This window comes from Etheostoma spectabile, chromosome 17, assembly GCF_008692095.1.
Source record: "Etheostoma spectabile isolate EspeVRDwgs_2016 chromosome 17, UIUC_Espe_1.0, whole genome shotgun sequence".
NCBI lineage: Eukaryota > Metazoa > Chordata > Actinopteri > Perciformes > Percidae > Etheostoma > Etheostoma spectabile.
The window spans coordinates 17,520,036-17,534,770 of NC_045749.1; the positions used below are offsets into that span (position 1 = coordinate 17,520,036).

The 14,735-nt window shown below is 39.7% G+C and overlaps 2 protein-coding genes and 1 long non-coding RNA gene across 4 annotated transcripts in view; 1 reads left to right on the forward strand and 2 right to left on the reverse strand.

Moving 5' to 3' along the window:
- Positions 1 to 1,755, reverse strand: part of btbd3b (BTB (POZ) domain containing 3b) — a 7,113-nt gene extending 5,358 nt beyond the window's left edge. Inside the window, exon 1 of the mRNA XM_032540569.1 lies at positions 783 to 1,755. Within this exon, the coding sequence (XP_032396460.1) occupies positions 783 to 1,093 (311 nt within the window). The 5' untranslated portion in view covers positions 1,094 to 1,755. The remainder of the gene's footprint in view (positions 1 to 782) is intronic.
- LOC116704884 (uncharacterized) overlaps positions 1 to 14,735 on the forward strand; it is a 115,124-nt gene that overhangs the window by 61,607 nt on the left and 38,782 nt on the right. The gene's annotated exons all lie outside the window — the stretch shown is intronic.
- LOC116704877 (uncharacterized) overlaps positions 10,284 to 14,735 on the reverse strand; it is a 30,405-nt gene continuing 25,953 nt past the window's right edge. Inside the window, exon 17 of the transcript XR_004335798.1 lies at positions 10,284 to 10,295. The gene's annotated coding sequence lies outside the window, so the exon portion shown is untranslated. The remainder of the gene's footprint in view (positions 10,296 to 14,735) is intronic.

The window sequence follows — 14,735 nt, forward strand, 5'->3', positions numbered from 1 at the left end:
TGAATGATTGTGGAAAGTGTCCGAATTGCTTCGGGCAACACTTACAACATTTCTTGAATTAAAAGTCTTACATAGCACACTAAAACACACTTAAAGTCTTTACATCTACATTAAAACGGTCAAACAAGACAATAAACGGAATGGAAAATCCCTGCTGTGAAAGAATGAGACCAACAATATAACTGTGTTCATATATTATTGAATAGTGGAAAATGTCACAAGGGTGGGTAAACAGCCCCATGAATTTCTGGAGAGACAACAAAGCCATGTTGGAAAGCCCAGCTCTGGACAGCTGTGGTCTTTTACTGATACGCCAAGGTAAATATTTTTGCTTTTAGTACAGAGCAGCCTCTGCCTGTTGTGCATATCAAACGCACCCGGTGGCTGTCCCCCCTCTGTTATGTCAAAGCGGCAAAGTCTGCAGGAACAGGAGAGGGTGTAAACACTGATACCCCCTGCAGATTGAGGGCAGGGCAGAGGGAACACCCAGCCCCAGACACACACACACACACACACACACACACACACATAAACACACACACACACAGACCTTAGTAAACAAGAGTAATTACCTTACTTGTGTTTTGGGATACATTTTGGAATGTAATGGAGGTTCTTGCAGAAAAAATGCAGTGGAACATGCAGCTCTCATCTATTGAACTTTATTAAAATATGCAATTAAAAACTCAGACTCTTCGTGCCTGAATGTGCTGTTGATGAAAACTGTTGGGAGAAGCAGTAATGCTTCCTGGTTCAGAAGGAGGCTTGCTGGTTGTACCTACCTTTCTCTTATAGTGGAGTAGAGTCCTTGCCAGTTACAGTTCTGAATGGTGTTGTTGTTGTTGAGGTTCTGCTGCTGGTACTGTTGCACTGTGGTGGTGGATGCTGGCTTTTTGGTGGGAAAAATATCCGCTGCCATCTTCTTCTTCTTCTTGCTCCTCAGAGTGATTATCTCATAACAGACAGGGGGCAGCTTGGGGCTGCCACTGGCATTCGCTTTCTTGGAGCTTTTACTTGATTTGCTTTTCATAGACTCTGGAAGCATTAAGAAGAAAGTCAGACATTTCATGTTCCTTCCCTTGGCATCGACCATGAGTGTTATTAACTGCCGAGCAGTGGGATTGCACGAAGAGAAGACATTCACCACGAGCCGGCAGGTGTAAGGGAAGACCGAGGGGGACAGAAGAGACTTGAGCTGTACTCAGCAGTGTAGTAATCAGAGTTCCTTTACGAGGCTTCTCCTTTCAGGAAACTAACAGGACAACTCTCTTTTTTTGCCCCTTTTCTTCACTCCTCTGAAGACTCAGACTGGTGATCCAAAGGCACTTTTCCTGAGTGGAGTTTGATCTGCTGACGGAGAGGCTCTCGGGGTTCCCATCCCTGCTTGTCCAGAGTGATGAGATCAGCTCTTTAAATCACTTCTTTCTCTCCTCTGGTCCCTTGCGTCTCTCACTCACTTCTTTGCTGAGGGTTGGCCTGACAGCCCCAGATTTAGTGCAGCTGCAGTGGTCCTTAGGCAAGCAGCAGTGTTTACTCAATTCCTTTTATATCCCACTCTTACTCCTTCTGTGCTTCATTTTTCAGTCTCTCTTCTTCCATGGATCTACCCTTTTCTCTCCAACACTTGTTCTTTTTTCCCCTCATGGAGGACAGGCATCCGCAGGACGCTGTAGCCGTGGATGCTGTGTAGCTCTGCTCTGCCACTCGTTCTGCTGACTACAGAGGTTGAATGGGAGAGCGCAGAGGAGATGGAGAGCCCCCCCCCCTCTCCGCCCCTCAGCACAGTACACGGCTCTCTCTGTAGCTCAGCCAATGACAGCGCACAGAATTTATGATTGGCTAATGCAGCCTAGTGCAGCACAGACTTGAATATGCAATAGTCAACGTCTCAATTAAAGTGACAGCCATGCCCCATAACAATGATATGTTTATCTACAGTTGTGCTTCTTGTGTTTGCTTTACCTGGACCACAGTATTCAGTTTGCACTATAGTAAATATAGTCTCCATTTTATATTTTAAAAGGGCAATGTAAATTGACATGCTCTTTTTAAGGGCATATTTTGTTTAATTCATTCTCTGACAGTCATACTTCTTTTTCTGATGAGCTTTTTCATAAATACATGCAAACAATTGAATTTGCAATGCATTGATCTTTGCTGCTTTGATTGAAGTTATAACCTCCAAACAGTGTAAAACCTGTTTAGATGTCCACATACAATTAACTGTATAGACCCGTGACATTCATGACATTCATAACATTCATGTGAAAAATAGATGTCATACACAAGCTATTGTTGTACTACTAGAATTTGATAATGTAGCATATAGCAGTATGCTTATGCTCTTGTATCTTTAAATATTTTAGATTTGAATGAATGTCTAGTTTTTTTTCTTCATTTTAAATATCGTCACCTTCCTAAAATAATCGCATAAAAGTCATTTTTTGACAAAAAGTATTTTCTTGCCTAAATCATCTCCTCATGGTGCTGGCCACCTCTGGTAAAATTTCCTACATTCTCAGTTGAACAGGTCATGTGATTCTACGCCTTTGTATAACTGCCTAAGTCAAAATATGTTCAGTATTTGGTTCAGTTTTTGGTGTTTTCTGAAAAACGGGAAAAAATGACTTAGGCGATTATTTTAGGAAGGTGACGATATGTGAAATCGCTATGAAATACCAGAGACTTTCTTTTAAAAAGCCAACTGCTTCCAACCCCAACCAAGAATGTGTGCTTGTGCTTAAGCTTTCTTGTTAAGTCATCGCTTCAGGAGAATACACGGGGATATAAATGTAATGCACTCTTTGCACAATGTATAATGCATACAGTTCCTTTGCTTTTCTTGTCTAGTTGGTCCTCTGCAGTGGAACTTCTATTTAAAGCGCTGGGCTGATTTAACTTTTTGGTGGTGTAAAATGTTATAAAATGCTATTATTCACTGTAATAATTATAATTTGATTTGGTATTGTCTTAAGTAGCACTATTACTATTAATATTAGTTCATTTGCATATTATATTTGTAAGAGTGAAAATCAAACTGACGAAAAGAGCAGTATGAGGTGAATACATTTAACTGAGGATGTTTTCCTTAAACCACTGTCACAATATTGATTTTTTCCATAAACCCTATTTAACTGTCTTAGTGTATGCTGCGCTGAGGAGCGTTAGCCACTAAGCTCCCATGTACAGTGTGTGCTAGAGAACAGAGACATTTGCTATGGTAACATGGAACCAACATTACAGGGCACCATACTCTTAAATTGCTGGCCACTAGAGATGTTACCTTGGTAACCACATCCACAAGCAACAGCAGGACAGAAATGTAGTACACAGACATAAACACAATAATGATAGTAAAGGAAAGGTCCTAATATGATTCTGCATCTTTTTGACTTAAGAAGAAACCTTAACTTATATATAAATATGTGATGTGATTTTTCTGTTATTCCACAGCAATCCAGTGTCATTTGTTACCATCATCAACTTTGATAACTGGTGACAGTATACGCATGTTAAACTAACAGATTTGGGATTTATCTGGCATCCTTGTCTAGCAGCCTGTATGATAAATAGGATATTGGTATATATCACCCTAAATGACTCCCTGCTTTCTTTAATTGCATTTTGTCTCCATTCATCAGCAGAAAATGTAATCGTGTTATTCACACATTCAGAGCTCAGAGTGAGAGGAAGAAGTGGTGATGGTGTTGTCACAGCGTCAACATCACCTTTGTCTCACGCATTGTCATCACACAATCACACATTTTTACAGAAAATGAAAACATTAGCATCACTGTAGTAGCATGGCAATCAGCATTTGGGTTTGCAAAGGCTGTTAGTCTTTAATCCTTGATGCTGAAATAATGTAGAAATGAACACAAACACTGACAAAAAAACACTGTCATTCTTTTTATAATTTTGAGATAATAGCACTAAAACTGTGAACTTGTAAAGCTACAATATAAGATCATTTCATTTTCTGATGCAAGTTGAAACCTTTTCGATGTATTTCAGTGCCTGGCAGTACTCCAACGTCTGGATATTAACTTCAAAAGATGAAGTTAAAAAGCAGCAGAATTCCAGCTGTGCCTTTGTTGATTGCTTCTTGATGACAGTACTCAGTGCAAACCTTTATCTTCAAAGTAGGTATACCAAGACATCTTCATCTTTTCAGACGTTTTTACAGCCGGTGGGCAATACATACAAGCCGGTAAAGGTAGAAAAAGTTTATGCTTTAAACGGAGAATACTTGGGTAAATAAAATTTCTTTTTGTTAATTTCTACCGTACTGTAAGACATCAATTTGTAATTTAAACAAAACATGGATGCACTGAGTAGTTTTTCCAGTGTAAAAAGCTCTATTAGTGTTTAGAGGTGCAATCTTAATGGAGTTTGGTAGAAAACGCTCAGAATTTGTTGTCCCTAAACCCATTTAATACAGAGCGCTTTAGTCGTGGTGTGGAAGTGACTGCTTGCTATTGTGAGTTTGAGCAGAGAGATGCGGCAGTAAGTGTGTGTGGCAGAACTCTTCTGCAGAGAGACACCTGCTGAGAGGCTTGGCTGAGAACAGCAGAGGAGAGAGGAGGCTGGGAAATGAACTGTGGTGCAGGCCTGGCACACGGAGGCAGGGACAGGATCCAGCAGCTTGTCCAGTGTTCACCCCCACCCCCACAGCCTCCTGCCCTCTCTGCCACCACTGATAAAGCAGGCAAGAGCACCTGACAGGTGGAAGGGGTGGAAGAGATGGCGCCTGCCCAGACACGGGGCTTAGAACTCCTGATAAAGCGAACTGTTAGTCAGCGGCGTCTGAGAGGGAGCCGGCAGTTATGCTCAGGAACAGTGTGAAGCTTGTCTGTGTATGCATGCGAGCGTGTATGTGTGAAGTGTCCATATGCAAGTTGGTGCGTTTGTGAAACAGAAACTTGTGGTTTATTCAAACTGTTTTTCTGAAACTGCACTCTTTCTTTATTTTTATTTCTGCTTCTTCACAGAACATCACAGCGTAAATTCAGCCAAGCGTCTCGGATTTCTAAAAGATTTGAATAACAAGTTTAAACGATTCAAATGTAATAATAAAAAAATAACAATAACTTGGCAAACAAATAGCCTAACACACTTTAACTGAACATAGACAACAACAACACCATAGATGAGATGATAGCTTCTCCTTCGGGTCACAATCAATATGTCAAAGTCACAAGATGTAAAGAGGTCATTTTAATTACCCGGAGCTTCAACAACAACAAAGATGTGAACACTGAATAACATGTGATTACACTGTTGGATTCACTTATCAAATTGATGCTTACATTCAGTATGCATGCTATAGGTACACTTTCACCCCTTATTGTATTGACAGTGATGCACAACACATACACATGCAGATGTACTCTGATGGTTTAATCTGTCAGAGTATATTTAAAAGCCTAACCAGGGAAGGGGCTGCATATAATGAACTACCTAATAAACTTGAAACCCCACTGTCTCTGAGAAGTCAGAGACTGTAGGAGGTCTACAAGAGCCACCAACTCCTGGATTACATGCACAAGAGCAACCGTTTTAACAACGGAACACTTCTTCCACACATGCAGTATCTATCCATCCATCTAGTCTTGCAGGCGTATGTATGTTTGCTGCTGAGTGCGTGGACACAGTAATGACAGTGTAGAGAAGATCCTGTAACCCCGGCCCACCACATGCTGAAAAGTCGACTCCCACTCACTTTCTAACATTGCTCACTCATCGCCCTCGCTGTCAGATAAAACTTGATATCCACAATTTCCAGTGTGATTAAACGTTTTGGGCGTAGAATGAGTTGGTCTTTGCAGATGTATTACATATTCTGCCCTGTGGTTAATTTGCTTTTCTTTTTTTTTAGCATTGTTTGGTGCCCCCCAGCCCCCTAAAGGAATCACAGTTCTTTATGTAATCCTCGGTTCATCAACTGTGGGAGTTATTTTCCAAAGCTTGTTTTTTGTTTGTATGTGTACAACACCTAATTGGTGAACTGCACAATTATACTGAAAGGTTACAACATTTAAATTGGTGACTGGAAAACCTGGAAGGGTCTGACTAGGAGGAGCTGTACCGAGGCTGTGTAAGAGGACTGTATTGTAGACAATCAACAAATACAGTACCATTTGCAGCCTTTCCAAAACAAAGAACACAAGCAAAAGTGTAAGGACTGGATTAAAAAGTTCCCCAATCTTCCCCAATATAAGCGAAAAACAAGCATGTTTGGCTAACTAGCTTACTGCTTACAGTAGTAATGCACATGTATTGTTATTTCTAAAGCCTTAGTTATTTGCTAACTACATTTTTTTGTGGGGTTTCAAGTTTATTTAGTAGTTCATTATATGCAGCCCCTTCCCTGGTTAGGCTTGTGTGTTGTGCATCACTGTCAATACAATAAGGGGTGAAAGTGTACCTATAGCATGTATACTGAATGTAAGCATCAATTTGATAAGTGAATCCAACAGTGTAATCACATGTTATTCAGTGTTCACATCTTTGTTGTTGTTGAAGCCAGTGTTTCTCTTGTGTAGTGAAAACTTTATGTTCCACTTGTGATGTTAAATCAGGTGGAATGGTGGTCCATGATTGCCAGCCTTTTACTGCCAAAGCTCTCTCTGAATGGCATTTATTGCTGCTAGAAAACTCTTTTATTGGTGCTTTTCTGTGAGTTCAGGTCTTGTGAAGATCAAGATTATTTGTGATTATTACATATTGCGTGTCCCACACAGGACATATGATTACTAGGATCTCTCTTATGCTCTTTCTAATACTACAACCATCCGGATCAATGTGATTCATAAATTCCAAAGACTTTTGGCAGCAGACTTACTCTGAAGCCTGACTGAAAGGATATGTGTCTTCGCTAAATTATGAGAGAAATAAAGTACAACTTTATGAGCCCATATTGTTCATTAAAATCAATGACTTGGAATGCACTAAATAACATAACTAACATTGACTGTCCTGCGATACTAATCCAGTCTGAACACAGGTTATCTCCTTTGCATAGATCATGGAGGCAGTATCAGAGCTCTGCAGTGGAAATGCTTGATGTTCTGCTGATATGAGTTTTAATGTCAGGCTAGGACTGTTTCCTGAGATTTTCATGAAAAGATGCTACTGAAGTATGGGGTGCTGGGGCATGTACAGGGAGCTGCTTTTTTTCTTTTAAAGCTTTTTTCAAAGTTGGAGCCAGTTCCACAAGATCAGTTTCAAAGACCCAGGTGCATTTTTAGGCTTATTTTACTGTGATTGCAAAAGTGCATCAAAGTGCCACTCAGGTGGGGAGGGATCAGCTTTCTCAAATGGAAGTCTTAAAGTCGAGGATTAGCTGTCTCTTATCTGTTGTTTGTTCTTGTGGAACACTTAAAAACAATATTTAAAAAGATTTTCGGATTAGTATTAGTAGTGCATTAGTAATGTTGACAATCCTCACCCTGATGCTCCTCACACACAATGTTTCGTTTCAGTCTACTCCTCACTGTTCTTGTGATTAATTCTAAATTATTCACCACACCTCCCTTTTGTCTCTATGGCTACTCCCAAATCATTTTTTTCAATTGCTGAAATCCCTCTGTCTTTGTGGTTACTGTCAAATCATTTAACAAATCTGCTTGCTTTTGTCTTTTTAATGCGGACATAAAAAAAACCCGCCCAGCTCGTACTGTATGCTAGATCGGCATATGCTTGTCATAACGCACACACACACACACAACGCACACACACACACACACACACACACACACACACACACACACACACACACACCTGACAACCAAACATCATAGCAGATGATTTCACTGATAAGCTAAGAGGTGCTTTTCATCTTTTCATATCAAATCAGCTGTTTAATGATCATTAGTTTGTGAAACCTGCATATACTCAGAACTACATGGCACATGGCTGCCTATTCCTGTGGTACAGAACAATGATCTGCTATAAACTAAAATATGGAAAGCAAGGTGTTGACAAAGCTGTTTAATTGTTGGCAGGAGGCCCACCGATGCTGGGAAGACTGACCATGTGGTTCGTCCTAGGATTTGATTTACAATAACATGTCTGCAGCCCATGCAGAGGCAGAAACTGGTGAATTTACACAAGAATCCCAGTCATAATGTAAACCCTTATTGTACCTTCATATGCACATATTACCATAGGACTTGTCTTGGATTGTGATGAATATGTAAATGAGCATCTAAACAGACTCTTCATGTGTTCAAGCTGTGCCAAAGAAGCCCCCAGAGGAGCAGAGTGCTGACCAGGCACATACAGGCATGGAGAAAAACAAAAAAAGAGAGAGAGCGAGAATGAGAGAGTTTATAATGAAGGTCCTTTTGTCGACGGAGGAGGGGACGTCTCCTTACTGTCTTTATAAAGCAGGAGGAGAATAGCAGTGGGATAACTGTAATGATGTGCTCAACTGTCTAGATCATACAGATGGCATGTATACAAAGAGAGAGAGAGAGAGAGAGAGAGAGAGAGAGACAGTAATAGTAATAGTAAAAGTTAACATACAATAAACATGTTAAAGAAAACAAGAATCTACATGTTATTTAGCTGAATGATCACTAAATTACTATGTAGTTAATATATAATAATACTTACATAATAATTTTAGGTCCTAGATCGCAGTGTGATTCTGCTTTTAAGATGATATGGCATTGTGGTCAGATGCTGTAGGCTGTTGCAATGTGCATGCTGTCAGGGGACCCCAATGTTCCATATTGCAACATGAAATTGTATGTGGGTGTGTGTGCGAGTGTTAATCAACAGAAACTGCTGGGCAAGAGAAGGTCAGAGAGGAGATTGGGTTTTCTGAACTGAGTGAAAGCGGTCCCTATAGAAAGCTGTGGAAAAGCAAAATGTGAGATATGGTTCTGTGGAGCACATGGGGAAAAGCCCTTCAAAGCTGATTCTTAATCCTTTTCTACCCCTGACCTCCTCCCTTCTCCTTCCCTCAGTTTAATCTCTGTCACTGCATTAAAATTTACATTTGTCACAGCAATTTGAATCTAGTGTATGCCATGGCCACCTAGATTCCTTCATTTACACTAATTACCTGCTGCTGGGATGGGAGTGGATGGTTTAACCTTCTCACAGCTAATTTCTCATGATTTCTCCAAAGCCGCACCCAGCCCCTCAGGGGCAACATATGACCTTTTCCTATTTTATTATCAGCAACACAAAAAAATGACACTAATCAGAATAATGTAGTGGCACCTTTAAAAAGCATTTCATTCCATTTCAATTTGTAGCAATTGATGACATAATGAAGATTGACCATATGTAGAATAGTTTATTTTATTTGGCTTTATTTTACATGTTTGTTTTTTTGGTCATCAAACATTTTCTCTATGTAAAGCTTTGCTGAATTATCTGTCCATCCAACCACCCACAGTGTTATCTATAAGGGTGTTTCCACGCATGAAAGTCCAAACCAAGGTCCAGACCAAGGTTCATGTTTTTTCTTTTGATCCAGTAAGTTTTGGTCCCACACTGCAGATATGCAAGCGCGCTAAAGATCTATACGTGACAAAACTACGTCCTGCCGTCATCCCATACGTGAGCTGCATCTCCTGATACTTATTATCGATTGGTTTGTAGACGGACTTCCCCGTCCTCTCTTATCCTCTTTCTGTTTGTCGGAGGTTTTTAACTGACTGCTACTCTCCCTTACTGCCGAGGCTCTTTTTTTTTTGCAATGTTGAGAAGCAAGACATGGGAACATTCTTTCTCGACCATGTATTCATTGACAAACGGAAACCTAAAACTGTTCATTTACTACCACTTAACAAGTAAACTGCTGATGTATCCTCTGCTCTGATAGCTGACAGCTGTCTGCTCTGAGCGCATTCACCGTCACTCACTCTCCCATGTAGCCTATAAACTAAGCACCACCGAGCAATTCCTAAAAAGAGCTTCCCTGGTCATGTAACACAAGGAGGGCCTGCCAGAGCTTCTTGTTTTTGGTCTGAAAGTCTGAACCATCCAATAAATGCTTTTACACTGTAAACAAACCGGTCCGTTGTTCAGATTGGTCCGGACCAAGACCAAGTCTTTTATCAGACCAAAATTTGATCTTTTGATACGGGGGAGGTTTCACACCTGTAATTTTGGTTAGGATCAAACTAAAAAGTCTGAATGTCCGGACCAAATGAGGTATGTGTGAAAACGCCGACAGTATTTAATAAGTTGCTCCGGGCAAAGACTAAATAATGTCTTTTTGAGACAAAAAAACTTTTTATGAGAACCATCCAATGTGTGACAATTCACATAAAGACCTAGGATAAGTTACAAGAAAAGAAGCCACACACTTCAATTTAGTTTCTTGAATTTTTATTATGAGCCCATTTACTAAAATAAAAGACTATGTTAGCTGGGGTGTTACTCATAATGACAGTGTACGGCTGAGTAAAAAGTGGAATTACTGTCAGCAAAACAGTTGGTGGAGGACTGTAAGCAGTCTGAGAAGCAGAGGTTCTTAAAGCCACTTAAACACTCCTGAAGACCAGTTGCCCAGATGGAGAATATCTTCAAAAAAGTCCTCCAGATTAATTGCTGAAATAGGTCATTTGTCATTGCCTTCCAAAATGATCCATGTGAGCTTTTTCTGATGGTGTCCCTTTTGGCAAGATGGCATCGTTTGTCAGCGAGTGCTTTACAAAACCCATGTCATCTCTACATAAAAGGTTTCCTATGACATCATGTGACAAATGAGATGAAGTGTTTTCTGAACTGCCTCCTCTATTGTCACTGTTGAATTAGGTTTAGGCACCAAAACCATTTGGTAAGGTTAGGTAAATATTTTGGGCAAGGTAGTCTCACAGTGCTGAGAAACTTCTGGCATGTCCACATAGCATGGGAGAAAAACTTGCTCTGGTTTATTGGCATTTCTGTAAACCAATCACAATTTTCATGGGCAGCGCTAAGCTCTTCACGGAGCCGCTGCAAAACAGCCTTAGGAAGGAATTTGTTTTGGTGGAACACGTGTACTTTCAAAAGTTGTTTTAGACATGCGTGAGAAAACTCAGATTGGACAGATAGTCTAGCTAGCTGTCTCAATTTACCATGCAGAGTTCTGAGCAGCAGTTAAGCCTAGTCCTCAGAAATCCACCAGAGTTTACAATTCCAACATAAAGAAAGGGGAAGGTAATGGGCATCGGAGAAAATACATGCATCTGGCAAAATTTTCTGCTGCACCAAAGCACTCCTGGAAGTGGAACGTCAAGGATATTCTAGGGGCAAGGGTACAACTGAGAGGCAACAATTTGTTCAGCCACAAGATTACCTTGTTAGGTAAATGTTAGCATTTGTTGTTTTAGAAATTTGGCCTCCAAACCATACGAAAATATAGGTTGTTTATTCCTACCTTCTTATATGACCCACAGGACCATATTCATCAATTAGCACGATGTTAACGTTGTGAAACGGTCACAGTTTACTTAGGTTTAGGCACAAAATATACTTTTATTTTAGAAAAAGATTGTTGTTTGAGTTAAAATCGTGTATAATTATTGTGATAATTATTATAGTTTTGTCGAGTACAAAAAAAACATTCAAACAAGTCCTGTGTTTGTTTGACCTATCCACCACATCAATTCTTGCACAGAATTTGGAGCTCTTCGGTGCACTTCTACACCTTACTCCCTGCTTTTGTACCGTCACAATTACTACGTCCACTCATATTTCCTGGCACCTTGCTCCAATCTGCATATTGTTTTTTGACCCAAGAAGTCCACCCACCCACAGCAAGAGCGAGGGATGTCACTATGGACAATCACAGGCTAACCTTTATGTGCATGCTACTCAAACATATGCACAACGGCAATTAGATTGCCAACTTTAAGATTCTACATTTTTCCTCTGGGCATCCGGTAATTTCTCATCACAATTAATTTGAGTAAACTGTGTTAAAAGGTCAGCAGTGAATGATGGATTATTACTTCTTCTAATTAAGACTTTTTTTTTTCTGTGATGCGATTGAAGGAAAACTAGTGAGTCGAAACAAATCCTTTTTGCCTGGCTCGAAATGTTAAATAATTTGGCTCTATTTGCTCATGCTGTACACATCTTACATGATATGTTTGGGGCTGCGCTGATGTACATGCAAACACTGGTTTATACTCCTGACTGCAAAAAAGATTTCGATTCACCAAGTGATTTTACCCTGAAGCAGTGTTATATTTGTGGTGTGAAAAACCTTTACATTCTCAGAAGTGCTACAGTCAATCATATCTAATGCCACAATGGCTCCAAAACAATCTATTCAACCCTCTTTCGGAAGAGGAGCCAAAAGCTGCATGCTGCAGTTTTGCTTTCTAATTTCAGATTTGTCTGACAGTGGTGCAGCCCATGTGGGTGGTGTAAATGCCTCACAGCTCACATCCCAAGCCAAGTGAAAAGACTGCACATACTTATTATGAGACAATCTTATTATAACGTTGTACAAAAGTTTGTATTGGTCATGTAATAGATACTATACTTTAGGAAAATCTTCCCATTTCTTTTCCAAATTAAAAGGGTGTACATCAAGTTGAAAATAGCACACCTGTGATTACATATCTAATACACATATACAGCACAGGAGGGAATCAAAAAGGAATAGCGTACACATTTTATATATGTGTTTGAACTGTTTTTAATAAATAACAATTTAGAAAGTTCAAAAAATCAGAACATTTTAGTAAATGTAATGTACAAGGGTGGCACTTCTAAAACTATCTCGTTGCAGTGACTCCATCTGTCAGAAGAAACATTTGCACAAACTGTTTGCTGCAGGGTTTCTTTCTGAACAGTAGGTGTGGCGCAGCCGGTCGCTGCTGTATTCCACCCCTGAGTGCTGTGAAGCTGATTTATAAGAGGGAGGGGCCTGTGAGCTGCATTCAGCCCATTTCCATCAGCGTTATGGCTGCCTGACAACATCCAGCTGTCCCTGATGTGCCACCAAGGGCCAATGGTGCGCTTGTCAGCTCTGCTGTTTTACTGCAGCGCTTATTGAGACGAAAACATAAACACACATGCATACTTGCTCACAGACTCACACATGGTGACACCCATGCTCCCCCACACACAAAATCACCTAATGAAATCCATCATTGTCTTTCCCAGTTTTGTCACTGAATGAGATCTAAAATCATGGTTTAAAAAGTCAAAATGAGATAAACAGTATTTATTCAAGTCAGGCAGAAGAATACTTTATAAGATACAGGCCAACCTACAAGATGTGGAATTACTGGACAACTCATTTTACCACAGTAGTGTCTGATTTAAATCAACTCCAGGACATGATGAATATTTAGAATATTGAAACATTTAAAAAAAAATAGTATAACAACTGGCTTAGTTTCAGTAAGATCAGGATGAAAAGGAAAATAATTAACATTTTTACAATGCCTTGTTGCATCCTACAGTATCTTTCTACTGCACATATGGTATATAGTCTTTATGGACATCAATGTTCCATATTATGAATCCCAAATGTTGCATATCATGTGATTTCTTCTTTTTTAAATATTATACATTTGGCATTTCCCACAAATTTTAATGCAAAACTATTATACCCAAACAACACCTTTTCTCCAATTGACTTGTAATGCACAAGGGACTTAAAATGAGCTTCTCCAGTAAATGAATTTCACAAGATGATGCTGTGTTCTAATTTCAGACTGAGAGCACAGCTAATTAGAGCCCTGACTCAACAATACATCAGTCCTTCATCAGTGCAATCTCTCTCTACCATTTTTCCTGATGTCTTCTCTCCAGCTGCTCTCACTAACTTATGACATAATTACATTATACTGTAACCCGATAAATTGTGAACCCAGCTGTCTAAACCTTATTTAACAGCTGGGATGCTACGTATCTGCACTGTGCACCCACCATGCTGCCGGGGCAATGCATGACACCAAAAGCCTACCTTACTATATCATTCTTTTTAAGTGAGCTAGACGCTCAAACAGGACCGTCAGTGCTATTTCTGACTGCTGGTTCTCTGATACATGCTGCTCTCTGTCAGAGCTGCAGAAGTACAAATTATACCATAATAGATGTGACTATCATGATCATGTATACTTTATATTTGATTGCATTTTTGTTAAAAGAGCATGGTAAAGACTCACAGTGGTTTGGTCTGTAGCAATGGTAGGAGCCCTGTGAGACCAAAAAAAGGGTTGGGTGGATGAAGAAAGGAAATTTGTCAATTCTTACTACTTGAAGGGTAAGAACAATTTATATTTGGGATAAGAGTAGAAGAAAATTTATGTTGTTGCCTAAACAAAATGGTTTATTCTCTGTACAGTTTTAGCTGTACTTTTCAGCATTGCAAAAGTATGCATATGCCTACATTAACATATTAATCTTTGCATTTTTTATTTATTTATCAGTTTTTTACATACATAATTATTACCGTCAAGGCCATAACAATATGTGTAGATGTGTTGCATAAAAGGTTTCTAGCCAATAGGCTAATTTGCAACCCCAGTCCCTGGTCAGGCCTTTCTAAAAAATATAATCCAAATGTCATTTTTAAAAGAACTACATAGTGTGAGTTACACAGTCATGCAGCAAACATTGTATACTAATATATTACATAACCGTTTCACAAAGTTGAGACCACATTGCACAAATCAACACATCACGTAACAGCACAAACCCCAAGCACCCAGCCGGTCCCACCTGCCCACCTATACCCTCCCCAATTGCTGGGTCTGAAAATGAGTGTA